The sequence below is a fragment of the Enhydra lutris genome, unplaced genomic scaffold (assembly GCF_002288905.1).
Source record: "Enhydra lutris kenyoni isolate GAN:26980312 unplaced genomic scaffold, ASM228890v2 scaffoldscaffold86, whole genome shotgun sequence".
Taxonomy (NCBI): domain Eukaryota; kingdom Metazoa; phylum Chordata; class Mammalia; order Carnivora; family Mustelidae; genus Enhydra; species Enhydra lutris.
The window spans coordinates 6,265,233-6,292,162 of record NW_019154170.1 but is presented as its reverse complement, the minus strand read 5'-3'; the positions used below and the strand labels follow the sequence as shown (position 1 = coordinate 6,292,162).

The window sequence follows — 26,930 nt, the reverse complement described above, 5'->3', positions numbered from 1 at the left end:
CACCCTCCCTGGAGCTCAAGGCAAAATTCCGCCTGTTACTAAAACCGAAGCAAACAGATCCCCACCCCCGCGCTCCCACAAACACCTTTATTGCACTAAAAACAGCATTTATAAACAAACACACTTGGGAGAAGGTGTCTTAAAGATTTACCCACAGTCACCTTGGAGCACAAAGATATCAAATAGTGTGGGGCCATATAGAATGCCCCCCCCCCCCAGAGGGACAGCAGGGCTGGGAGGTCAGGGTCCAGGCGGGGGTGGGGGGCAGTACAAGCTCCAAGCGTCTGACTCAGGGCAGGGTCCTTGGTCCACCTGCTCCAGCCCACGAGCCTGGCCCTGGGGGGTCCCCAGGTTCTAGAGTAAAGGGGAACCCCCAACACCAAGAGCAGGGAGCATGAAGGAGCAGGCCTAGGACAGAGGTGGGGGGGCAGGGGGCGCACAGCAAGGGGCCTCAGCTCCCAAGGCCCCAAATTCTCAGTCCCAAAGTGCAAAGGGGAACAAGTGCTTTTCCTTCGTCCCTCCCCCGATGCCATTTGGAAACCTAGTCAGGAGGGACAACGTCTGGGTGGGGAGGGGTGCCCAGGATCCCCGGGAGCTGCCCCAGTCCAACCATGCCTACCAGACAGCCCAGGACCAAGAGGCAAGCCTGGCCTGGCCCGTCCTTCCAATGTACCATTTCTGTTGGGAGAAGCTGGGAAATGTTCACGGACTGTCATTCAAGGACCCACAGACGGACACGACATGAAACCCATGCGACATGAAGGGGCACACCAGGGGTCCTCCCCACCCACCAGCTCCGTCCCTCCATCCCACCCATGCTAACCAAAACCTATTTCCTGCGTGGAGGGAAAGCCCAAGCCTCAGTCCTTGGCTATCACTTCCTGGCGTCCAGCGACCAAGGACTACGCAGGAAGGTGGTGGCCCCTAGCCTCGGAGGGATGGGGGGAGCTGGGTTTGGGGTCTGCGCTCTGGGCCTGTTCTGAGCATACTCCCCGCCCCCGTGGTGGAGGCGCTCCTGAAGGTGAGGTGGGCAGGCGGGGCAGGGAAGGTGCTGGAGAACAGCAGACAGGCTCCTGGGGCAGGAGAGCCTCAGCCTCTGAGGTCCTTCCTCCACTCCCAGCCCCACAGCAACACGGCCTCCCTTCTCTGCCTGCGTTTTGCCGGCTGGGGGCCCCTGCCTCCGCAACCCACTTTGCTCCAGAGCCTAACCCAGGTGGAGTGTCCCCTGCAGCCTCACGGGTGCTGTCGGCAGATCCCGGGCCTGGGACTGCTCTCAGGAGGGTGCAGCGGCCTGCTGGGCCAGGCCAGGGGGAGTCCCACACAACCGTGGGAAACACCGGGCTCAGCCTCGGAACCGGCCCCTCCAGGCCTGTGATCCACTTGAACGGCCTCCAGGCACGGGTTCCTGGTGACCACCTCCCCCAGAAGACCCCTCTCCAGAAGTCTGAAAGGGGTGAAGTAGCATGAACTTAGGGCACAGGGTGGGGGAGGACACTCCGCCCTGCAAAGTGTCCCCTTCTTTTCCCTGGCGGCCCCCTCTTCCTCCTCTGAAAAAATGGGCCCACGGGAGAGTGTTCTGGTCACAGTTGCCAGTGGCCCCAGCATTGCCTGCAGCCCCGCCAGAGCCTAAACAGCCCCCCAGCCCCCACCCTGCCCCTCCCGGGCTGCTGGCCCAGCCGGGCCTCCTGCCCACCGGGGCTCAGACCAGGAAGGCAGGGAGGGAGGGGCCTTTACAAGAAGGGGAGCAGCGAGGTCAGGGGCAGCTCCTTCTCCCCAAGCAGGGCGTCCCGCTTGAGGCTGCCGCCCTTGTTCACCACCTTGATCCTGAGGGCCAGTTTTCGGACGCTGGCCGGCCCCAGGCCATCGAAGAAGAAGTCCTCGTTGAAGACGGGGTGGTGGCTGTTCTTGATGATGGTGCTGCGCTGCTTCTGCAGCTTGCCGGGGACCAGACACAGCCCCACGCAGCAGTTGATGGAGCGGGCGTCACAGAGGTGGTCGTAGAGGCCCTCGGCGGCCAGCAGGCGCACCCGCAGGCGGGCCTGGGCGGCCTCGTACTCCGCTAGCAGCCGCACGCTGCCCCGGGGGCCCATCGGGATGGCGTGCTCAGCACGGGGCGCCTGGCCGGACTCGGGCCCCGGCTCAGGGGTGGGCCTGCGGGCCAGGCGGCGCCGCGCCCTGGGGCTGGTGTCTGGCGCACTGTCCTCAGCAGACAGGGAGCCGTGCGGGCCCGCTGAGTACTTGAGCTGGCTCACTTTGGCCTGGCTGTCCTGGGCGAACCCTTTCAGCAGAGACACGGAGCGCGACAGCAGAGGGGACCCGAAAGGGGAGGACTCAGCAGAGGACCCCGTGTCACTCTCCCCGCCGCTGAAGTAGCGGCCGGGGCTCATGAGGGCCCCACCAGCCTCCCTTGGCACCCCGTTGCCCCCATTGGCCTTGGCGCCCCCCCGACGGCGCCCGGCACCTGGGGAGCCCACCTGCGCCAGGGCTCCGTGCTCGCTGTGGAACAGGGACTCCTTACGCCGCGTGTGGGGGCTCTCTGCCAGCGTGGCAAAGCCGTAGGACGTCTGAGCCTTGGGCACGGAGGGCAGGGACATGGCGCCCTGGGCCTGGGGGTCAGCGTTGGTGGCAGCCTCCTCAGGCGGCCAGTCCTCTGCGCTCTCGATCTGGATCACATGCCTCGTGGCTGCCTTCAGCAGGCTCTTGCTCTCAGCTGCCAACTTGGCCGGCAGCCGGGGGCTCCGGGGGGCTCGTCGGGGTGTCCCTGAGGCCGGGCTCTGCTCTGACGAGGCAGGGCCCAGCTCAGCCGGCCCCTCCGGCTCTGCGGGGCCAGCGGACAGCTTGGGGGGTATGAAGAAGTCGGGGATCTTGTCGGGTGTGAGCACATTGCTGTACAGGGGCCCCTTGGAAGCCTTGTCCCCGGCCTCGCTCCCAGGAGGGACATTCTCCCCAGACCCCCGAAGACGCTCCAAGAACCACAGGTTGGTTTTCTTCATGGGGGCAGGCAGGGGGTTGGTCAGGAGGAGCTCTGCAGAGTCTGGGAGGAGAAGCAGGGGTCAGGAGCTGTAGGCTCCCAGGGCCTGGAAGGGGAGGGCCTCCTGGCACCTGTGCAGGGGGCCACAAGGACAAGGCCCTGGCCTTCAGGGAGCCCACAGGGTCACTCAGGGCGTGTCGCGCCTCCCCTCCCCTCCCAAGAGAGATCGGGCTTAACTTCCCAGACCCTGTGGAAGGGAGCGAGGTGGGGGCGGCGCTCCAACTCCCCGGTAGCTCCCAGGGGAGAGCGGCCCCTCTCCCGCCCCCACCCCGTTTTAAGGATCTCAAAGCGCTTTCTAAACGGTCTGCGCTCAGTCCAAAGGGAAGACACACACGGTGTGTACGCGGACCCCCGGGATGTCCCAGCCCAGCGCCCCCACCCCCCGCAGCTCCCACCCACCTGTAGCTTCGCCCAGCTCTGAGGGCGCAGGCACCCGGGTGGGGGCTGGGACAGGAGATGAGTCGGGGGGCTGACGGCATAGCGAGCTGACCCCTCCCACCAGTTCTCCGCCCTCCACCCCCCGAGACTCGGCTTGGGGTGGGGGCGGGGACCCTCGCAGAGCCTGCGGACCGCGGCGGGGTCCCCGCACTCACCTGCCCCGCGGCGGTGGCCCGAGGCTGCAGGCGGTCCCGCGGGGCACGCCGGGGTCTTGGCGCGAAGGTCCGGGGCCCGCGCGGGGGACGCGGCCGCAGCTCCAGCACGGGCGGCGGCGGCGGCGGCGGCGCAGCAGGGACTCATTCACCGGCGGCGGCGGGAAACCGCCCAGCCCGGCCGCCGCGCCGCCGTATTCCTCCTAGTACGGCCGCGCGGGCGGCCCCCGCCCAGCCCCGCCCCGCCCCTCCCTCAGGCCGCGGGCGGCCGCCCCTCGGCCGGACCCCGGGGGCCGGTGCGCCCAGGCGGGAAGGCAGCAGGTGGTGGCGCCGTGTGGACGGCCACCCCTAACGCTTGTGCGTGCGGACCCTCGAAGTCGGGGATCCCCGGTAGCCCCCGGCCCCTGCCTCGCCGCCTGGGCGGAGCCCGAGCCCCACACTCGCTTTGGGCCGGTTCTCGGGAGGGCCGCTCTCCCGAGACTCCCGGGCAACGAGGGGCGCGGCTGAATTTGTCACGGAGCGCCTTGTCAGGGCCAGGCCCCTAAGCGCTCACAGCAGCCCAGAGGGCAGGCCCCACTGCTCTCCCCAGCCAGGGCAGGTCCAAATGAGGGTCTCCTTCCAGACCTAAGGACCCAGCAGCTAAGACGCGCTCCTCCCGGGACGCGGTAAACAGGTGTCCACTCGGCAGCGGCCCCCCAAGGAGCGGCCTGAGTGTTTATTGAGCAGCTGGTGGCAGCGGTCGCAGGGTCCAGACTACCAATGGTTCCCAGTGCCAGGGACGCAGGTGGACAGGTACACAGGCACATTGTGAGTGTCGGTCTGGTGACAAACGGGTAGCAGGAAAATGTGATCTGAGGGGAGATGGGAGAGCACCCCACCAGGCTGCTCACAGCTCAGAGACTGAGAGGTGTGGAGGGGGACAGCCAGGACCCACCCCCAGGCCTGGCCATTCCTGAAACCACAGGGTCCCCGGATCCCACCATTCTTGCCTTGAGCTCTGCCCACCTGAGCCTCTGCTTCCTCACCCCTGGCCCTCCCTCCCAGCCTCAACGTCCCTTCTGGACCCTAAAGCCAACCAGGTCCCAATCTGGTCTTGATCTGCGAGAAGCCAGCAAGTTAATGGGTTGCCAGGACTAACCCAAAGCCTGGACTTTATTTAAATTATGATTGTCCAGGAGCCTCCTGTGTTCCTCCTCGCAGCCCCAGCTAGGATGGGGGCTGGTCTGGAGTGACCCCTGGCTCACCAGCAGAAGGCGGTGCAGAGGGGCAGGAGAGAGTGGGAGAGAACCCCCTCGGAGTGAGGTGGGGTCTGGAGTTCCATGGTCCAGATGGGAAAAGCAAGGCTCAGAGAGGTCCATGACTCGCACAGTCTGTCTCAGCTTTGTTCTCTCAGCAAACACTGAGCCCGTTTGTGTTGGGACGACACTGCCACGGCCACCAAGTCCGACAGGGGAGGCAGATGCCGGTGAACGCCTCAGTTCACCTTGGCCTCCAGGAAGCGTCACAGCTGGACCACACACCCACTGAACCCCATCTCTGGCCATGATGAAGAGCGCCCTAGAGCACATATTTGGCTGATGCCCACAGCCCACAGCTGTTGGGCCACGAGCTGCAGGGAGGAAGGCAAGAAAGCAGCCTTACCCCTGCTGTCACCCCAAGACATGGGGGTCTTTAACAAACACCTGCCAGACAAGGGGATGAACTAGCACCACAGCGGGAAGCTGTGTCCCCGAGTAGCAGCGCTACAGCACTCCGTCCTGCAGTGGGCGGGAGGGCGGGCCTTGGAGGCCACAAGCCACTTTCCTCTGTTGCATGGACAGGGACAGAGGCGTTCACCAAGGGTAAGTGACGGAGTCAGGTCTCGGGGTGAGGGTGGGGGGGAACAGTGCCAGGTTTTCTGGTGCCAAGCCAGCCTGGGTCCTGGGGGCTTCACTGCCCTCTTACCGGGTTGGGGCAGGGTCTCCTCCCCATTGGGTTGAGGGCGGAGGCCTTGAGCTGCTTCTGAGCTGGTTCCCGTGCTGCACAACCAGGGACCCTAATCTGGAGGGGCTCCCCTGGGGTTGGAACCCTGACGCCAACACTTGCTGCTGCGTGACGGCTGGCAGGTGTCCAGACCTCTGCCTCTGTGCTCTGGGCACGTGGTCCCTGCACACCGCCTCAGGGTGAGGGTGAATGGGCGGCGACAGGCAGGAAGTTTACAACAGGGCCTCGAACACCGTGCAGAGGCACTGGGCGTTGTTCCTTGGATGCTGCTACTGCTGAGAAAGGCGGCTGGCCCGGCCTCGAAGGGACCCCAGCACAGCTGGCTCAGCAGAAGCCCCTCCCCTGGGCCCCCAGCCCATCACCTTCAGGGGCTGGGAAACCGAGGCCCAGAGAGACAAGGAACCTGGGGGGACGTCCCAGACATCTGCCTTAGGAGGGGCAGGGTCCAGGGCCCTGGCTCTGCCCGCCGGTTAGGTAGTCTTGCGCTCCATAAACAGGAGCCTCTCTAAGTCGGCAAAACCGACCTCCTCTGCAGAGCCCTGAGGCTGGCAGGTGTGGCATGGCCCCAGGACTGTCCCCACACCCCAAGTGGCAGCTTTCCTGGGATCAGACGTGGGGGGGCTGGGGACCAGGCCCCATGGGGCCCCTCCCACCCTAGTCAGGCTCCTTCATGCTGCAGGACCTTGGTCCTCCACTCCCAGCCCCCAGGGACCTAACCTTGTGGGAGACAGGAAGGACAGGGTGCGTCCCAGGAGCCAGGCTGCCCCTGGCAGCCACCAGCAGACAGCTCCCCAAGGAAGTACGAAGAAAAACCCTCCGATCCCGAGAAGTCGCCCCAACCCATGCAACTGCCTACTGCCCTTGAAGAGGGACAGGAAGACCTCCGCCCAGCGAGGCACAGGATAACCCACCGTGGAGGGGGGCCACCGTCCCCGGCTTCCAGATGAGGAAACTGAGGCACGGGGCAGTAGCCCAATTCCGGGAAGGGCAGCAAGCAGTCCAAGGCTGCATGGTGGCTGCCTCCCACCCCAAGGCTTCCTGAGGATGAGGCTGGCCCAAGGAGCATCTGTCAGCTGAGCAACTGAAGGTACACGGGGGACCCAGCGGCAGCCAGGCTCACAGGCCCTACTGCTGCAGGGGCCCCCCAGACCTGGCTTTCCCAGATCAGAGGGCTGGACAGGGGAGGTGAGGGGGTGGGAATCCCAGCTCTGCCCCTCAGCCTTTGAGCCTCTGCTTCCCCATTTGTCAAGTGGGGAGAATGGGGAACCCACAGGCTTCAGCAGGGGCCGCTCCATACAGACAGGCTTTGAGGGACGACACGAGGGAACGAATGAACGAACAAAGTGCATTAGGACCCCTGGCGAGCCTACAAGTCTCTGAGACTCCCCTAGTCCAGAGCCCAGTGAGTTCTCCCAACTGCCCCCTATTCCTCTCCTGTCCCCAACGTATACTTCCCACTTAGGAATCCTTTTCTGTGCTTAAAAGCTCTCCAGCAGCTGTCCCTGACTCCAAGCTTCCCCCCAGCCGTGTCCTCCACTCCACTACCCCTCTGATCTCACCATCAGCCACACAGGCCACCCTTCTGGTCCCTGATTGTGCTGCAAGCCACACACCACAGGGCCTTTGCACATGCTATTGCTCCTCCCTAGAATGCTGTCCTCCTCCCTGGGGCCTCTCATCCTCCAGACCATAGACTCTGTGTCATTCCCATCCTCCTGGATTTCCTGGGCTAAATTCCAGGCCTCCATCCTTTCATGTTGTCATTACACACTTAGCGGGGATTTGCTGCTTCATGTCACTCGACTGTCAACTCTGTGAGGACAGATCAGTCTTGGTCCCTCCTGAATCCTCGTTACCCACCAGAGGTCCAGGCAGATAAGGGGAGCCCAATGCTGGCATACTAAAGGATACCAGGATGAGATGAATAATGGATGCATGGGTGAGTAGATGATGGGTGGGTGGGTGGATGGATGGACGGACAGAGACTGGCCCCTCCATCTCCATGTCTCTAAGAAACAAGGTATCAGAGTCCCCTTCGGCTCTGCCTTTTGACAGCTCCCCCCACCCCCCAGTTACAGACTGACTACGGGGCCTGCTGACTTCAGAAACCAGACCCTAGGCACAGGTGTGGCCCTGGCAGGGTGTGGTGAGGGTCGGGAAGGGCTCTCTGGGATAGTCAGAGGAGGGGTCCCAGGGAGAGATGAGGTCTCTGGGAGGGAGAGCCCAGAAATCACGTGAGGGAAGGTCTGGAGAGGTGTTGCGGATAAGCAGAGGCTCCTAGGGGACAGCAGTGGGGACACCTGAGAAGTCAGGCCACATTCGGGGCTGAGTTAAGAGCAGTCAGGAGGAGAAGAGGAAGAGCTCCTTGCCCAATGTTCTTCAAAGACAGTGATCTGCAGCCCGCAGGAGATTAACTACGGTGCTTCCCTGGAGAGGACCGGGCTGGGTCTGATAGAGGAGTGGGGACACTGTATCTGGGGTTGGAAACAGTTGTGAGGGCAGTGCTACGGTTCTGGGAGCGCCCCCCCCCCAGGGCCACACCCCCAGGGCCACACCCTCCCTCAACGGGAGGACACACCTGTGCCTTGCTTTCCACCTGGGAGACTGGCCTGGGCCTCCCAACCTGAGAGCCCCTCAGAGTCCATCATCCCCACATGTAATTATAAACAGACCCAAATGTCCAGTCCAGGTGGAGAGCTGGGAGGACAGGGCCCTCATGACCACCCCCCACCAGGGTGGATTGTCCTGGTGCTGCCCAGATGTCCCCCACCGTCCCAGTGAGCCCTGAGGCTCCCCCACCCCAATGCCAACATCCACAGGTGTCCCGGCCTGAGGACCCGAAGCCCCTCAATTCTTCCCCATAAAAGACAACTGTGCACTGATTTTTCAGGTGGAGAAACTGAGCCAGTCAAGGACGGAACCCATCTTTCCAGGGAGGTGAGCTGAGGTCCCTCTGGGGAAAGAGATGCTGCTTCCTGGACCCGGCGGGGACCCTGGCCAGGGCTCGGAGAGAAAGCACTGTTTCTGTGATGTATTTTCTTCAGAGATGAGAAAAGTTTCTGTCTTTGGTATGGACACCCTCACCCCAGGCAGAGGGTGGAGGCAGGCAGGGGTCGGTAGGGAAGGGGGTCTTCGGCCCCCCATCTCTTGGCCTCGCTGGCCCAGCCCAGGGCCGGCTAGAGAAGGAAAATCCAGAGGCCCAATCCGAGGAAGGAGAGACAGCGGCGGCTCTGCCTGACCAGGATCCAGAGACAAGCTGAGGAGCCCGTAAGGCCTCAACAGGGAGCGTCTGCGGAGCGGGACAGGAGCAGGAGCAGAGCACCGTCACCTGGGGATGACAGAAGAGGAGAGGTCAAGGGTCAGCTGTGAACCATCAGAGACCTAGGTCCAAGTGGCCCCCCCAACCTCAGGTGCAGGACCCAGATAGGGTCCTCAGGCTGAGGGGCCAGGGTGGGGTCTCAGCTGCCCCGTGTTCTTGCTGTGTGACCTAGGGCAGTGCCTTCACCTCTCTGTGCCGTTCCTTTCTCTGCAGAATGAAAACGCTCAGAACCACCTGGGACTCAGGAGTCTTGGGGCGCCAAGCACCGCGCCTGGACACAGCCACTGCGGCTTCAGCAGCCACTGACTGTGATGGCCACCAGTGTTGCTTCTCAGGTCACACACCCCTTTGGGGACGGAAGGGAAGCGTGTCTTAGCCTGATGCACGCCCACTCCCAGCCCCAAAGGCACCACAGATCACGTCGGTGATCTAGGCGTCCACTCCCAGCCCCTAAAGTCGCGCCCCAGACTGGAAATCCCTTCTGTGTCCGCAGCCTCAGGCCCGGCTGGGAACCCGGAGGAGGCGGGAAGGGGCCCGTGTTCTTGGGGACTGGAGAGCAGCCCAACCCAGTGGAAACTCCTCTCTGCTGAGCTCTGGGGGGACCCCCACGACCCTCTTCTCTTGCAGCCCCTCCCTCCCCAGCTGAGCCCCCAGCTCCCAGCTTCTCAGATCCCAGGTCCTATCTCACCCTCCTCCCCGTGGAAGTCCATGCGGCCCAGCTCAGCCACATCTTCTCCTGCCTAGACCACCCCCCACCGCACCCAGAGGCCCTAGTCTCTCACCAAAAAGGTCCTGGAATCACCCCGACCTGCCTGTCCACCCCCAGCTCAAACCCTCCCATGGCTTCCCAGCACCAAAGCCAAAGGCCAAGGGTGTGCCTCTCCATCTCACCCATCGCTCCGTGAACACCCCCCCCAGACCCAGGCAGCCCTGAGTCCTTTCTCCGGGGTACAGCCACCTTCTCCAGAGACGCTTTATCACCAGTGAGACCCAGAGTTACCAAGACAACTCAGCAATTCCCCTCCTGGGCGTAGACCCGGGAGCCATGAAAACACATATCCACACAGAGACGCAGGCACGTTCTGAGCGGCGTCAATCATAACGTAACAACCAAAACGTGGAAACACCCAAATGTCCATGGACAGTGAATAGATGAACATGTGTATGTCCCCACGCGGGAGTGTCCCCGGCCCCAGCAGCAGCGAAGCCCCCACATGCCCGGGGACAGAACCCGAGCCCACGGGCACTTAGGGAGGGAACCAGACACAGAAGGCCACACGGGGTGTGAGTCCCCGCGTGTGACACGCCCATAACAGGTTCCTCCACGGACAGGGAGGGGGCTTGTGAGGTCCGGGGATGGGGGAGGTGGGGGGAGTGACTGCTCATGGGGACGGGGTACCTTTCAGGATGATGGAATGTTCTGGAATTAAGTAGAGAATGATTGCACTTCTCTAAACACACTAAAAACCACTGAGCTGCACACTTTGAATGGGTGAATTCTTTTGTAGTCTGCGAATTCTTTTGTGATTTTCAAAATGAGAAGACAACTAGGTGAATGGGTAAGTGCTAGGAGCCTATGGGCAGGTACACACCTGGCTCAGGGCTCACCTGGCTCAGGGCTCCCGTCTGACCACACCACGTAGGTGCAGCTCACTCTCCGCGGCCACAATGGGCTGCCCACTCTGCAGGTGGTAGTCGATCAGATGGCTGATGCTCTCAAAGAGCACGTCCTTGGTCCGCACCTGCAGAGCCAGAGGCCTCAGTGTCAGCACCACGGCCAGGAGCCTGTGGAGAGGCCCGCTCACCGGGAACCTGCGCTCCCAGGGGCCCTTCCCGGGGGTCTGATGCACGCTCAAGTCTAAGAACCACAGCTCAGAAGCTTCCGTGGAATCAGACTCAGAATTCTGGTGTCCTCCAAGACCACAGGATTCTGGGGCCACCCCTCCTATAGCAGGTGGAACAGAGGCCCCAAAAGGGACATGTCGATGTCCCAACCCCTGGAACCTGCAGCTGGGACCTTATTTGGAGATGTGCTTAAGTGAAGAGTCCCCGGATGAGTGTATTCTGGTGGCCCCAAAGCCTATGACTGGTGTCCTTGTAAGAGTAGGAAAGTTGGACACAGAAAGCCAGCAAGGCAGAGACCAAAGGGCTGCGGCACCTCCAGGACCTGGGGGAGCAGGGTCCTCCCCACCGAGCCTCAGCAGGAGCCTGCCCCACGACACCTGCATCTCAGAAGACCCCGCCCTTGTTGGAACCACTCCGTTGGCCGCCGTCTGGCCAGGCACTCCCAGAACATCTTGGGAACACCTAGCAGAGAACCACCTGTTGCCTCTTGGAATGAGAAAACCTGAACATCAGCATGGGCGAGGACTGGACCCAGCCCGGACGGGAACCCTCCAGCCGCCTGCTTCGTGGGCAAAGCAGGCTCAGAAGGCACACTCCGGGGCCCTGTGGCAAAACCATCTATTTCTCTAGAAATAGGGTTTATCTAGAAATAGGTTTCTCCAGGGTTGGGACCTGGAGTTGGCCCTTTAACCAAGTATTTGAGGAAGCTCCCTAGTTTCTGGAGCTTTAGGAGTTGCGGACTCTATCCGGTAGACCCACTTAGCAAGAGGGAACAGGGCCCAAGAGGTTCTGAGGTGACAGGAGAGCCACACAAGGGGAACTGAGAACAGGCCCCACAGCCTCGCCCCCACCGCGAGAGTGTGACCCCCTCGGAGAGACAGAGAGCGGATGGAGCTCCCGGGGCAGTTCTGAGGCCCCAGCTGGATGCCATCAAAGCACCTGGGGAGACCCTAACACCCCAGGCTCCTTCCCCTGTGCAATACCCTGTAACCCCAAGGCCCTTGGACGCTGGAAAATGCTTCATAAACCCCAGAACTCCTTGTAAACTGAAAAGTGCTCTGCAAACCCCAAAATGCTTTAGGAACTGTAGAATACCAAGCAATGGTAAGAGGCATCCTGTTTCGTGTTCCTCAAGGAGAGGGGAAAACCCCCAGCAAAACTATCATGCCGCTCAAAGACAGATTTAAAAGACACACAGGCTTCGGGGAACCTGGGGGCCTCAGTGGGTTAAGCCTCTGCCTTGGGCTCAGGTCATGATCTCAGGGTCCTGGGATGGAACCCCCCATCGGGGTCTCTGCTCCGCGGGAGAGCCTGCTTCCACCCCACCCCACCCCCCGCCTGCCTCTCTGCCTACTTGTGATCTCTGTCAAGTGAATAAATAAATCTTTAAAAAAAAACCAAACACGTAGGCTTCAAAGGCGTCAAAGTGAGAGAAAAATGCACATCCAGTAACTTGGAGACCCCAGAATTCCTTGTAAATGGAAACATGCTTTGTGAGCCTTAAAACACGCTGGAAAAGAAAAACACCGTATTTACCACTCAAAGACATCATTGTTTGTAAGCCGCACAGTGCGGGTGGACCGCGGGAGAAAAGCGCATTGAATGTAGTGCTTTGTAAGCCCTGAAAGGCCTTGAAACTGGAAAAGGCCTCGTAACCCCCAAATGCTGTGCGGACTCGGGAACCCTCTACAGACACGACGACCCGTGTTACAGCGGAACCGCTTTGTAACTCTGAGTCACCTGGTCGCGAGAGCAGAACCTGCACGCGGAAAGGCTCTGCGACTCGGAAAATACTTCATTAAACCCAAAGGAGGCTGAGGTGGGCGGCCAGGGCCGCGTCCGCCCCAGCCCCGCTGCGGACCACCCCCCACTCCGGCCCCGCCCCCTCAGCGCCCCTCCACACACCTCCGGCCCCGCCTCCAGCCCCTGTGCCCCACCTTACCACGCCCTCAGGGTCCACGAGCAGCAGGTGCTTGGGCTGCCCCGCGTGCATGCCGGTGAGGACGTACTGCCCGGGGTTGGTGACACTGTCGCGCACCAGGAAGTCCCCGTCGGCTCGAAGCAGCCTCTCCGCCGCCCTTCGGCTCATCTGGCCGTGGTACCAGGGCTCCTGCCGCAGCTGCTCCTCCGTGGGGGCGATGGGGGCCCGGCGGGTGGGGGGGCTGGGCCACTGGTCCTCCAAGGGAAGGGGCGCCGCCGCCGTGCCCGCCCCCACAGAGCACTCGTGCAGCTTGAGAGCATCCTCGAAGGGCCCTGCAGGCGAGGACGACGTGCAGGAGGCAACGGCGGGTGGCTGCCTCCAGTGGGAGAGGGAGGGGTCTGGGCTGGGAGGGGAGGGGATAGCCAGGGAGGAGAGGGGAGGGGAGGGGAGGGGAGTTCTCCTGGGAACCGAGCCTCCAGGGCATCAGACCTTGCCCGGCTGCGTGCTGAGCGTGCTCCGTGTGTGTGTGTGTGTGTGTGTGTGTGTGTGTGTGTGTGCTGGGTGGGTGTGTGCTGAGTGTGCTGGGTGTGTGTGCTGGGTGGGTGTGTGCGTGTGCTCCGTGTGTCCTGGGTGGGTGTGTGCATGTGCTCCATGTGTGTGCTGGGTGGTGCCTTCTTCACTGTCCCCTGGGGTCTAGTTATGTGGGATATTCTCTTAGAGTTTTAGGTATATGCAAATAAAGAGCTTCTCTCTCTCCAGTATGGACACCTGCTTCGTTTTCTTGTCTCGTCACTTTGGCTCACTTCCCAGCACGTCTACCTCCTGTTTCACTGATTGCCTGATGGCCCCGGCCAGCCCCCGATACAACACTGTGCTCCATACAACAGTGCACTCGGTGGCAGGAGGCAGGCTGGCGTTCCTCTCTCCGGCACTCCCCTAGACAAGCTTCTGGCCTCTGCGGAGGCTTTCTGAGGCTCATGGCCAGCACAGTGCAACACCAGACAGGCCATTCGCCCTCTCAGAACCTGTCTCCTCCTTGTAAAACTGCACGTGGGACAGCACAGATCAGAACCCCAGCCCTGACCCCGACCCTGGCACAGCTGTGTCCTGTGCCCCCACACTCCTTCCCCTTCTGCTCCTGGGGAACCCCTCCTGCCTGACTCCTTCGCTGGTCCAGGTGCAGCTGACCCAGCCTCCAGCCAGCAGGACATGCGACCAGGCCTGGCCAGTCAACACTTTCATCTCACCCTCCCACCCACTGACCCAGGCCGGACAAATCAGACACAGACCCAGAATTTTCAATGGAAGGCTGGCTGGGGTTGCTGCGACATCGTGCCCCCTAAGGGGACAGCCGACCTCAGAAGCTCCCACAGGGGGGTGCCTGGGTGGCTCAGTGGGTTAAGCCGCTGCCTTCGGCTCAGGTCATGATCTCAGGGTCCTGGGATGGAGTCCCACATCGGGCTCTCTGCTCAGCGGGGAGCCTGCTTCCCTTTCCCTCTCTCTCTGCCTGCCTCTCTGCCTGCTTGTGATCTCTCTGTCAAATAAACAAATAAAAGCTTTTAAAAAAAAAAAAAAAGCTCCCACAGGAGCACCTCCTTTCCCATCTGAGGGCTGCTGTGAGCCAGCAGGGGCCACGCTTTTAGTCCTCTGACTGGTGCACGGTGGGTGCTCAAGGGACCTCAGCTCGTGCCACATCAGTGGTGGGGGAGAGGGCTTGGCGGACTCTGGGAAGGAAGAAATCTCCAGCTGGCTTGGTTGGTTCTTGGGGATCTCCCATTAGGGAGGTGTCCTGAGGAAGGGAAGTGACCCTGCGTGGGCCAGCACGGAGCCAAGAGCCCCATGGTGCTTGTGGAAGAGGATGGCTCTGGTGTTGTGGCAGATAAGGGGGCTGTTTGGACACAAGCCTCCTCCATCAGACTGAGTCCTCTGTCAGGCCAGGGTATCCCAGAGGGAAGGAAGGAAACGCCTCCCCCATCCGCTGTTCACTCCATCAATATGTGGTTAGGCCTGCCCCATCAGACTGGGTCCTCCCACCCAAAGAAGCGGTCCCCCCAAGGGTGCCTCCCCCATCAGGCCAGGATTCCCAGTGGAAGGGGTTTGGGCCCACTTCCTCAAACGATGGAGGAGCTAAAATACCCTCATCAGGCTGAGGAGACCCTGAGGGAAGGACCTAAGCCTCCCCCAAGAGACGGAGGCGTCCCATAGAGAAGAGGGGCCTGAGACTCCCCCCTCATACCAGCCACTCTTTCAATGCCCTTCCCCTCAGATTAGAGACCCCTACAGAGAGGAAACTGGGTCACCCCCAAGAGACTTCAGAGTCCCAGGGAGGGGGGGCTCAGAGCCTCCCCTATCGGACTAGGAAGTCCCCCCACCCTACCCTCACCAACTTGCAAAGTCCCAAGGGGAAGAAGGCTGGGCCACCCCCATCAGACCACTGGTTGCTAGGGGCACACCTCCCCCCTCCGGCTGGCCTGCCCCCACGTACGCATGTCGAACAGATCCTTCTTAGGGCTGTCCTCTGGCTGCAGAACGTCTGGGGCGTCCAGGCCCTGTGTGTTGACGTACAGGTGGTCCTCGTAGTCTCTGGGGCCCCTGGTGTCGGCCTGCACGTAGCCGTCCCCCGGCGGGCCTGGGGAGCGCAGGAGGAGTGGAGGGTCAGCTGCAGGCACTGCAGCACCGCCCGGAGTGACAGACCCCAGGAATGTCCCCCCAGGGGCTGCGGGCTCTGGAGCCCCCCCCCCCCAGGCAGGGACGCTGCCACCAGGCAGGACGGTAGCAGAAAGCCCCACGCGTAGGCTAATGCGCACATCCAAAATCTAATCACAGTGAAACTGGTCTCCCTGTAACTACGTTCCCCACACAACACATGGGTCGCTCAATCGTGTGCCTGTGCTCTTTTAGGGTTTCCTTTCTTCTCTTCTTTTTTTTTTTTTTTTAAAGATTTTATTTATTTGTCAGAGAGAGAGGGAGAGAGAGCGAGCACAGGCAGACAGAATGGCAGGCAGAGGCAGAGGGAGAAGCAGGCTCCCCGATGAGCAAGGAGCCCGATGTGGGACTCGATCCCAGGACGCTGGGATCATGACCTGAGCCGAAGGCAGCCGCTTAACCAACTGAGCCACCCAGGCGTCCCTCTTTCTTCTCTTCTTAACTGTGAGTGTGTGAAGCGCTGTCGTGGCTGAAAACCCACATTGCAACAAAGTTCTCCTCCCCTGGGGCCGCTCAGATTCTGCCAGAGCCTGACCAGGCCCCTGGCCTCGGCCACCGTGTCCTACCAGGTGCCAGGGGCGGTCTGCTGGGCTGAGAGGCGGGAAGCGGCGTCTGGGGGACAGCAGTTTCCTTTTCCCGCACCTGAGCAAGGCTGAGCTTCTCGTCCCAGGGTCAAAGGGCATCCGCGTGTATTTTTCTCAGAACTGTCTATCCGTTTCTAAATGTCACTGTTTTTAATCCTTGGCAGAGAAATCATGATTTCAATGCACTGTGCGGCCATGTCCGGCGCAAGAGCCCTATGGTTTGTAATATCCACGTCACGCCAGTGACATCTTTACCCTCCGGGATATGTGAACTCACACGCCAGCCCCATCTGTCCTCTGTGGACATGGGCAGGTCTGCTCGCCTCTCTGCGCCCCCGTCTCTTCCTCTGTGAAATGGGGAGCTAGGGTTAGATCCTTTATAAGCAGGGCTGAGGGTTACAACCTTAGAACAGTATCACCAAAGCTGGCATTTAGGACGCCTGGGGGGCTCAGTCAGTTAAGCGTCTGCCTTCAGATCAGGTCATGATCCCGGGGTCCTGGCATCCAGCCCCGCATCGGTCTCCCTGCTCAGTGGGGAGCCTGCTTCCCCCCGTCTGCCTCACCCCGCTAGCGTGCTCACTCAATAAATAAATAAATAAATAAATACTCTAAAAAAAATTACGATTCAATTTGAGTGCTGACAACGTGTGGGTCCTGGGTGGCTGATACAGGCAGAGGGCAGGCCTCCTGGTGTGCCTGGAGAGGCACACATTCTCCCAGCCTACCACAGCCAGAGCCGGCAGAATAAGCCTGGGTTGCAGGAATCCAGACTGAGAGCAAACTCCCGGGCATCGGAGCCGGGGCATGAACACACCGGTAGTTCTCGGCTAGACAACAGGGAAAGGCATAACCAGAAGCACTAGAGTGCATGCAGAAGCTTGGGGCTGGGAGACGCTGGGGAGACACGGGGCAGTCAGACCAGGTACCAGGGCGCGATCTTAGCCGGGCACCTGCAGGGCGCCCAACAACAAAAGTGGCCTTTAAACACCGTGCTAGGAGCGCCGAAGACGCCCAGATTACCGGGAAAGATCTAGAAACAACCCCAAACCCAGCACAGATGTTCGTGAGGCTGTGGGGGAAACAGGCAGCTGCAGCGGGGCTGGTGGGCGGACAGCCCCACAGCCTCTGGGAGTGTGACGAACACTGTTCCTGGCCGTCCCCCAGCTCGGCCTCCGCAGGGCAGACACAGCCACAAGGCCCTCCGTGCCCGGCAGGAGGGCCCACGCGAGCAGAACAAGCTGAGCTGTGGGGTCTGGGCACGAGCCCGCAGCCCTGTGGACGGACGCCGTGGTGAGCGAGGACCGACACACCTCGAGGGCCAGCACCTCTGCACGTCGCACCAAGTGTGCAAGGACACACTCCTGGCTGCCAGGGGAAGGCAGGTCACTTCCAACTACGTGTAATGGGGTGAGAGGCTCACAGGCTGAAAACGCAATCGTTTTGTCAAAACAAAAGTCCACAGTACCTTGATGGGTGCACAACTACGGGACTTCTACCCAAACAGAAGGAGCAGCCACTCGGGGGACGGACCCTACTGAGAACCCTAACCCGCCTCGTGCGGTCATCACAGCAAACACCTGGAGGTCCACCCACACTTCCGAGCCGAGCAGGGGCAAAACAGAACAGAGCGGTCCACTGCGGAGAACAAGGGCGAGGACGTGTGCATGGACAGGCGCAGAGCGAACCCTAGGGTAGACGGCTGCGTGGGGAAGCGAGCTGGACGTGAGCACAGCCCCCACCGTCCGTGAGATCGTGGAGAATGACACGCACTTGTGAACGGGCTGCAATAATGCGGAAAATGCCGGGAAAACGAAACCAGCAACGACTGACAGTGGTGGCCTGCCCGGGGAGGTGGAGAGGCAGATGGGGGCAGGGGTGCCCAGCAACGTCTCACCAAATGCGTTTTTACACCCCAGCATTTTGAACCATGGGAATACAGCACCTCTGCCCAAAATGCAACGAAAGTAGTCTGTGCGGAATAAAAAGAAACTGACACCGTTAACCCCAAGAGCAGGGAGTGAGCGCAGTCTCACAGGGCAAAGTGAAGAGAGAGACGGGGCGGGGCGGGGCTGGGGCACCTACCAGCACTGGAGGCGCCCAGGTCCCACGGCAGGCTGCACGTGTCCCTTTGAGCAGGAGATGCTCCCTGAAAAAGAGAGTGAGGGTCCTCCAGCCACCTGCAAGTCCCATTCCCTGGAGCCCCACCCTCCTGCTCGGCTGGAGACATAGGTCAAAGGCAAGGGACGCCCCGTCCCTGGGTCCGACACTGCCCTCCTCAACCCTCCACATGCTTCTGCCGAAGCCTCAGCTGCCCTCTGCACCTTCCTGCCACCTGCCACATTCTGTTCCTTCCACCTGGATGCCCTTCCCTGCACTGCTCTCCCAGGCAACTCCTATTCACCCGTCAGGGCTGGGCCCAAATGCTGCTTCCTCCTGAAAGTCCTCCTGACCCCAGAGTCGGACTCCCTGTCATAGATTCCTGGTACCACCCCGGACGCCCCTTTCATGGCCCTGATGAGACTGTGGATACGAGAATCCACTCAGGGTTTTGAGTCTGGAGTAGGGCCGGACGCCCTGTGCGGTTTGGGGAGGGAAGGGAGGAAGGCACAGGACCCGCCACCTTGATCACAGAGAACAGAAAGAAAAGGAGACGCTGGGGTTAGGCCTGAGAAGTCAGCGCCTGGGGACAACCCCCTCAACCCCCCACCCCAGCCGGCCCAGCCCATGAGGTCCACAGAGGCTGACCTGGCCGAGGGCCCCGAGGGCACAGGGCTGAGTTAGCGTGAGCCTGGAGTCCACCAGCCCGCCCAGGGGCGGCTCCTTCCCTGGGATGCTGTTGTAGTAATTGTGTTCCGATTCCTCCTCATCCCCCCAGGCCGAGTCCTCTGGCCTGGTCAGCCTGGGGACAGACAGCAAGCGGGAGCACAGGCAGGAGCCCCAGGACTCAGGGGCAGAGAGAATGGGGACCCCCAAGAGGGTGCCAAGGCCTTGCGGCTTGAGTTTCTGGCTCAGGCCTCTGACGCTCCCGGGCTGGCTGTGGGGGAGCTAGGCGCTCTTTCCTCCTCTACACACCGGGGTCCTGAGAGCTCCCCAGCGCTTCTGCTAAACCACAGTGGTCCTCGCTCTGGCGGGGTGGGGGGGACACGCTCGCCCCAAGCTTGTACCCAGAGCCAGTTCCGAGGTTAGGGTGGGAGTGCTGTCAGCATTGCCACGGCCCTGCCCTCTGGCCCTGCGGGTCCTGAGAGTAAAACAGGGGAAGCCGCGGGGACCGGCCCCCAAACCCCCAGCCCCTGCAGGGCCTGGGAGGCGTGCGTGTGTGTGGAGCGTGAGCCCACAGGGACGGGGCTCCAGGCACGCGGGTGAGGACTCCCGCAGCCCAGTCTGTCCCTGCGAACTCCGCTCTTGGGGATGGCTCACAGGGTTTATCCACTACGTAGTCCGGCGGTTTGCTACCTCGTGTGCCAGGCAGCTGAGCGCAGGGCTCTGCGATCTGGCCGGCTGCCCATAGGCGGCGGCCCAGGAGCTAAGAATGGATTCTTCTCTTTTAAGCCACAGAACTTTTAAATGATTCAGAGAACAGCAAAAGAACAATGTTTGGTGACATGTGAAAGTGACATGAAGTCCAAACTTCGTGTCTGTAAATACAGACTTGCTGGCCCTCAGCCCGGGAATCCCTCGAGGCACCCCCACAGCTGCTCTTGCCACAGCGGCCAGGACAGGCGGTCCGGCCGCACAGCCGAGAGCATGGACCCTCTGGCCCTCTGCAGAAGTGGGGGTCCCCGCCCGGAGCGGCTCCCCAGATCCTCGCCTCGGCCCGCCGGGGCAGAGCCGGTGTGTTCGTGCCAGGTTCCCAGACAAGGGGCCGGGCCCGGCGGCCGGGCCACGAGCCCACGGGGCGCATGGAGGAAAGTCGGGACAAAGCGGAGACGGCCCCCAACGCAGAAGAGGCAAGCACGGGGCCCGGGTGCCTGGCCTCGGTCAGGGCACACGCTATCCCCGGGAAGACAGGACGAGGCGGGCCTGTACCTTTCTGGGGCCACGACCACCCGGGGGGGGCTGTGCAGGTACTGTTTGAAGCGCAGCTCGAAGGCTTGGCCCACGGTGCTGATGATGCTCTGGGCAAGGCCCTCGCAGCACTCCAGGATGTGGCAGGCTGCAGACGGTGGCATGTTACGGGGCATCCATGAGCCTGGCCCCCAGGGTCCCCGGCCACCCCCGCCGGGACCTCACCTCTCTGGTTGATGGGATCCTTGGCTACATAGGCTACGTAATCCGTCATGTCCTGGAAAGAGAGCAAGCACGGGGCAGGGGTCAGCCTGGCCAGGAGGCCGCCCCCGGATCCAGCGGTGCCGGGCCCTCTTCAGGGGACAGAGGGGGCATGAGTCCACCCCCGGCTCCCGGCCTTACCGTGTCGCCGCCTGACGCGAAGGAGATGGACTGCATGTGGTGGTTGGCGATGATCTGGCCGGAGAGAGACATACGTGGTCACGGGCCAGGGCCACGGGGAGTGGACCAGAAATACACCTGGATGGGGACGGCCCCCAGGGCAGGGTGCAGAGGTCACGCCCACCCCCAAGCATGTGCAAACACACCCAACACCCACAGACACACAGACACGCACAGTCACACACAGAGACACAGACACACTCCTCCCTGCACAGCTGCCCCCATGCCGACAGGTCCAGACACACAGCCACTACCACATACACCGGGACACACTCAAGCCCTCTCCACACCCTGACATGCCCCACGTGGGCCTGCACGTCCACGCACACGACACCTGGGGCGGCGGGATCATTGGGCACACCCAGGGCCGCCTCACAGGCAGAGACCCAGGCAGGACCGTCCCAGGCTCCAGGCTCCACAATGCCCCCGCCCCATGTCCATTTGCATGCTCATTTGCATGGCTTGGCTCATTTGCGTGTTCACTTGTGCATGCACCCCTCGTTTGCATGCTTGTCCTGTGTGCACATTTGCACACTCGTTTCCATGTTCACTTGTGTGCTCGTGTGCCACCATCCATGGCTGTCCTGCGTGCTCAGGTTCCTCTGTGACCCCGGGAGCAGTCAGTGGCTCCCCAGGTCCGCCACACACAACCTGGCTTGGGTTCCCTCCCTCCATGTGCCCCCACAGCCGCACATCCCAGCACTTTCCAGGGTCACAGTGCTGTCTCAACAAGTCTGTGACTTCTCCACCTCTGTCTCCCCACAGAGGGCCTCTGCCTGGGATGTCCTCTGCTCACCTCCTCCCTCCGAGCTAGTGTCACCACCTCTGGGAAGCCCTCCATGATGCCCCTGCGTGGTCACAGAGCCTACTGCACACCTACAACATCCCTTGCCGGGCCCCATGGTCCTTTTTGGGATTTGTAATTATTCCCTTACTTCACTGGTTGGTTTCCACCAAGATTCCAAGCCAGGGCCCTCCCCGGGGCACTGCGGACCCCACGGCCGGGTCAGTCTCTGTGGGGCGTGGTGGTTGGCGACAGCCCCGCACTGTGCCTGCCATGAGGGCGGCTCAGCTCCTGGCTCAGGGTAGGGTCTCTGCACACCCCAGGTGACCGCGTCCACACGCGGCCCTGCACCCAGCATCCCTCCAGCCTCCCCCAGAAGCCCGGGTGGCCCCGCAGCTGGCGGCACCCACCTGGCGCGTGGCGGGCACCGAGAGGTGGAGGCCGTCGGTTGAGATGCTCACGGCGATGCTCATGCCAGCGAAGCGCAGGTTGCTCTTGCCCAGGATGGAGGCCAGCGCTTTGTTGGGGGCCTGGGGTGGGGACGGGGCAGAGGGCAGTGTGGGGCCTGCAGGCTGGCGAGCCCTGCGCTGCTGCAGAAGGCAGGGCTGCGGGGGTGGGGGGGGGCGCTGGGGCGGGGCCCAAGGTTGGCCACACCAGCCCCCACTGCTCCAGCCGCGCCCACCAGTACCACTCAGGGACCGGGAGCCCCTCACCCACCTTCTTCTTCCAGGAGCCCCGGATGCCAGGCACCGCCTCATGGAGCCGGTTGATGGCTTCCCTGCATGGGGGGGGGGGAGGAAGGGGCTCAGTGAGCTTGGGGGAGGCACTTGGGGAGGAGGCAAGAGCTCACAGAGTGTGGGGGTCAGATGCCACGGGCTCACAGGAAGGAGGGAAGCTAGGGCTCCTGGAAAGGGGAGGAAGGGACAGAGCCTTGGATCAGGGCTACTAGCCCCCACCCCGTGCATGCCTGCAGATCCCCCCACACACACACCACCCTTGGCTCTCACCCTCTGGCGCCTCCCTTCTCAGTGACCAACGCATCCCTGGACCACAGCCCAACTTTAGACCACAGCACACAGACAGGGGATGACCACAGCCCCAGAGCCTGGACCCCAAGTTCCGCGTGGCCACAGGCCTGTCAGATCCCCATCTGTGGCGTGAGAGGGTGACTCTGCTCTGGGCTCCCCCAGACAATAAGCAATAGACCGCTGGGAAACTGCCAATCCCCCAGGGGGCCGGGACATCATGGGACCCTGAAGGTCAGACCACACCGGGCCCGGAAAACGCTGGTGCCACGAGAACAAACCAGACCCTCGCATCCAGCCGGCGGGAAGGTGAACGGAGCTGCAACCTGGAAACGGTCCAGCAGCTCTCCAAACAGCGAGACGTGGGGTCAGCACACAGCCCCCCACATCCGGGTGACACACCCAGGAAAAAGGAAACACAATCCACACAAGACCTGTTCACAGCAGCTCAAGTTGTGATAACCACCGACCCGTGAACAGATACACAGGCGTCCCCCATGCGCAGGAGCGTCCCCAGCCCCAGCAGGAGCGAGGTCCCGACGCACCGGCCCAGGGACGACCCCGAGCCCACAACGCTCAGAGAGGGAACCAAACACAGGAGGCCACACGGGGTGTCAGTCCACGTGTGTGACATGTCCAGACCAGGCTCCTCCACGCATGGGAAGGGGGCTCGTGGGGGCGGAGGATGGGGGAGGGGTGGGAGAGGGGGTGACCGCTGATAGGGACAGAGCCCCTTTTGGGGCTGATGGAATGTTCTGGAACTGGGGAGGGAGTGGTTGCACAACCCTGTGAAGAAACCAAAACACATCGGCTTGTGCACTCTAGTGGGTGAGCTGCTGGCCCGTGAATTCCATCTCGGCGGAGTGTTTTCATGTCTACGGCGAACAGACTAGCTCAGTGCTCACAGGCAAAAAGACATCTCTCCCTTTGGGCTCGGCCCTGGCTGTACCCAGAACTCTTCGTTACTGTTCCCGGAAGCTCAGAGCACCATGAGATCACCGTGCTTTCTCTGCCCCAAAGACAGCAGGGACCACAGAGGTGCTGTCTCCGCCCTGGACAGGCTCCCAGCCCCTGTCGGCCCTGACCCGAGTCTTAACCAGGAACGATCCAGCACCCGCAGGTCCCACACACCGCAAGGGACCAGGCATCCTCTCTACCTGAGAGAGAAAATCCAGGGTCTGGGGAGCAGGGGCCTCTGGAGGGCAGGACAGAATGGGGACTCAGACACATGCGCCCCACCCCAAGGCCATTCCAAGTCCACACCACACTGTTGCCCAAGCTGGGCGGCAGGAGGGAACCTCACCGCGCCTCTCATCCTGGGCTCCCAGGGCAAGCTGTCTGAGCCACCTCTGAAGCCTTGCATCAGTCCTCCTCAGCTGCCCCGAGCCCCTGACCCCACAGCGGCCGGTGTCCGAGGCTCACCTGGTCACCTGGGTGCGGGTGTTAAAATCCAGAGAGCGCATGGAGCGCAGCACTTCGATGCAGCCCATGTACTGAGGGGAGAGAGAACGAGCCGTTAGCAGGTGGGCCCCAAGCACCAGCCCAGAGGGGTCCGGGGCGGGGGATAGGTGAACCCGAGTCCTTTCTCCAGCAAGTGCTGCTCTCTCTCCTCTCGCCCCCACTGGGCTGCAGCCCTGCCCCATGCTCGGCAACATCCTGCCCTGCTGCCCCGGGGCCTTTGCGCCTGCTGCCCTCCTTTTCCCTCAACTTGCAGACAGGTTCCTTCCCCATCTGGAGGCTCAGCAGTCACGTCCTCAGAGCCACCTTCCCGGACGCTAAGCAAGTGCTTTCCAGAAGCTGACCGATCCCTCCAGGCTCAGGCTGCTGTTGGTCCAACTGTCTGCTGTTAGTTCTCACTTTCCGTTCCATGGGAGCATGAGTCCAGGAGGGCCAGGAGGGTGACCAGGATGGCAAGGCTCTTGCTCACACTCAAGCCCCCACACCCAGCACAGGGCCTGCAGGCAGATAGGGAGGAAACCATCTGGCCCATGAAACCCAACCCTCGGACTGTCTGGACCTTTCCAGCGGAAGCGTGCGACCCCTGCCGAGGCCGCCACCCCCACAGAAGGGGGTTTCCGAGTCTCCGAGAGATGACGCTGAGGGACAACAGGGGCAGAAACAGCGGCAGAGCTCCCCGACTGCTTCGACCGCTGCGAAAGGAGGCATCAGGGACCAGCCCGGGCCAGAAGCCTCATTCCGGCCAGCGTCTGGGTGCTGGGGCATCTGCCGTACTGCACCAGTGGCCTCACGGCAGCACCCCCACCGTGCGCCCCGCAACACGCGTGTACAACCTCTGGAGACAGAAAGGTGGCGGCAGGGGCCAGCAGCTGGCGGAGGAGAGGGGTCGGCGCTAATGGGAATGGGTTTTTCTGGAATGAGGGAATGTTCTGGAACCAGAGAATGCTGATGGTTGCATGACCTTGTGAATGTACTAAATACCATTAAAGCATACGTACACTTGAGAAAGGGTAATGGGGGGCACCTGGGTGGCTCAGTCTGTGGAACACGCCATTCTTGATCTCGGGGTCATGAGCTCAAGCCCCCTGTTGGGCCCAGACCTTACTTAAAATAAAAGCATAGAATAGAATAGAACAGGATAGAAAATGGTTAATGGGTAACTGTTGTAAATGTTACCTCAATTTTTAAAAAATCACAAATTCACACACACTTTGACCTTGAAACTTCATGTTAAGCCTTCACCCCACAGATACATCAGCCCAGGGGCTGTGTGTGTGTGTACCAGTTGCGGTGTGGGGCAGCCCATGTCCTGCCCTCCATGGGGCTCTGAGCCTGCAGGACTGGAAGGGAAACGGGCGGGCAGGTGTGTGCTGCCCGCAAGATGCCCTGGTGGGTCAGCGCCCGCCCACTCCCTTTGCCCCCATGCTGCCCTTCACGCTGGCCCCAGGGGCTGGCTCCCCATGCCTGGACCTCCTTTGTGCGTCCTGCCCCCCTCAGTCTCCCCTCAGGTGCACCTTTCGCACACACCCTCCTGTTCTGCAGGGACCCATAGCACTGAACAGATCAGCAAGAAATCAGAGACATCCTAAAACTCAACACATCCAGCATGTCAAGTTCACGATCCAGTTCAACTGGAAATGCCACTAAACAATGAATATTTTCGTAGTGTAAGTATGTCCTAAATAGTTCATGGGACATACTTATACCAGGAATTATGGGTGTTCACTGGAACTTTTCATTTAACTGGGTGCCTTATATTCTTGCTAAACAAGCAAACCGTGGTTCTTGGAATGCAAGGGTATGCATTTGTAAGAAAGACAAGAATTTTTTATATATTTATATGAGATTATCTCCAAGGTCTATCATTAAGTAGCAGGAACAAGGTATAGAACAGAGGTCATGGTGAGTCACCATTCACATGCACAAGGGGTCAAGGACAAAAACGTGCACACATGCATGTATATACGGTGTGCATGTGTATGTTTGCTCAAGCATAGATGAATAATTCTAGCAGGTTATAGTGGCTGCTTCTGGGAGAGAAACTTCATGCTACTGACAGACTGTAAAACACAGTCATAAGCCATTCCTCCCCCATCCAAGCCCTAGGGGTGGCCATGGAACGTTGTTTGGGCCAAAGAGATGTCACCAAAGGTGACTCAGTCAAGGTCTAAAGGTCACTTATGCCCTGGATCTTGTCCCTCACTGGTCTCAGGTACCTGAGACCCTGCCAGGCCAGCCTGCTCCATGAGGACAGATACATGGCCTGTCCCCATCATCCCAGCGGACACTGGCCCATCACCATGTGAATGAAGAAACACAAGAAATAATAAATGTTTGTTGTCCTGCACTAGATTGTGGGATGATTTGTTACATGGTGAATGCTAACTGAGATAGTGACCAGAGGAAGAGTAGAAGCAAGCCAAGCAAAGACCCAGGCAAAGGGAATGGCAAGTATAAGGCTCAGAAGTGAGAACAAGCATGGAGAGGCCACAGACTCACTCCAATGTAGCTAGAGCAGAGAATCAAGGAGCAAAGAGAGATAACAGGACATAAGCAAGGAGGCTGCAAGGCCCCAGGGCTGTGATGATGGGCTGGGTTTCATGCTACATACACTGGGGAGCCATGAGAGACTTTTAAGTAGGGAGTGAATAGATCTTCTCACCTTCTCTTGGATGGATGAATGGTGGATGGATGGATGGAGGGCTGGATCGTTGGATGGATGGGTAATGGATGGATGATGGAAAGATAGGTGGATGGATAGATAGAGGATAGATGGATGGATGGATGGATGGATGGATGGACGGATGGATGGACGGATGGTTGGATGGATAATGGATGGATGGGGGTGGATAGGTAGAGGATAGAGAGAGGATGGATGGATGGATGGATGGATGGATGGATGGATGGATGATAGATGATGGATAAAGGACAGGTGGATATATGATGGGTGAATAGAGAAATGGGCAGATGGATGGACCATGGATAGACAGATAAGAGAGATGGACAGATGGATAGGAGGAGGAACCATGGATGGATGGATGGATGGATGGATGATGTATGGATGGATGAACAGGGGATGGATGGATGGATGGGTGGACGGATGGATGATGTATGTATGGATGAACAGGGGATGGATGGATGGATGGGTGGACGGATGGATGATGTATGTATGGATGAACAGGGGATGGATGGATGGATGGGTGGACAAATGGATAATGGATTAGTGAATGATGGATGG

The 26,930-nt window shown here is 60.8% G+C and overlaps 2 protein-coding genes across 2 annotated transcripts in view; both read right to left on the bottom strand.

Moving 5' to 3' along the window:
* Positions 1-1,730: 1,730 nt before the first annotated feature.
* On the bottom strand, positions 1,731-2,993 carry LOC111161894 (C2 calcium dependent domain containing 4C). Its single transcript, XM_022525954.1, has one exon. It carries the CDS (start codon positions 2,991-2,993, stop codon positions 1,731-1,733), a length of 1,263 nt encoding a protein of 420 aa, XP_022381662.1.
* Positions 2,994-7,966: 4,973 nt separating this feature from the next.
* LOC111161808 (SHC adaptor protein 2) overlaps positions 7,967-26,930 on the bottom strand; it is a 29,081-nt gene continuing 10,117 nt past the window's right edge. Inside the window, exons 2-13 of the mRNA XM_022525782.1 lie at positions 23,657-23,727; positions 21,927-21,987; positions 21,620-21,739; positions 20,387-20,440; positions 20,210-20,261; positions 20,006-20,132; positions 18,725-18,878; positions 18,062-18,125; positions 15,175-15,318; positions 12,711-13,021; positions 10,532-10,665; positions 7,967-8,932 (exon numbers count right to left, since the gene is read on the bottom strand). Coding sequence (XP_022381490.1) covers positions 10,537-10,665; positions 12,711-13,021; positions 15,175-15,318; positions 18,062-18,125; positions 18,725-18,878; positions 20,006-20,132; positions 20,210-20,261; positions 20,387-20,440; positions 21,620-21,739; positions 21,927-21,987; positions 23,657-23,727 — 1,287 coding nt within the window. The 3' untranslated portion in view covers positions 7,967-8,932; positions 10,532-10,536. The remainder of the gene's footprint in view (positions 8,933-10,531; positions 10,666-12,710; positions 13,022-15,174; positions 15,319-18,061; positions 18,126-18,724; positions 18,879-20,005; positions 20,133-20,209; positions 20,262-20,386; positions 20,441-21,619; positions 21,740-21,926; positions 21,988-23,656; positions 23,728-26,930) is intronic.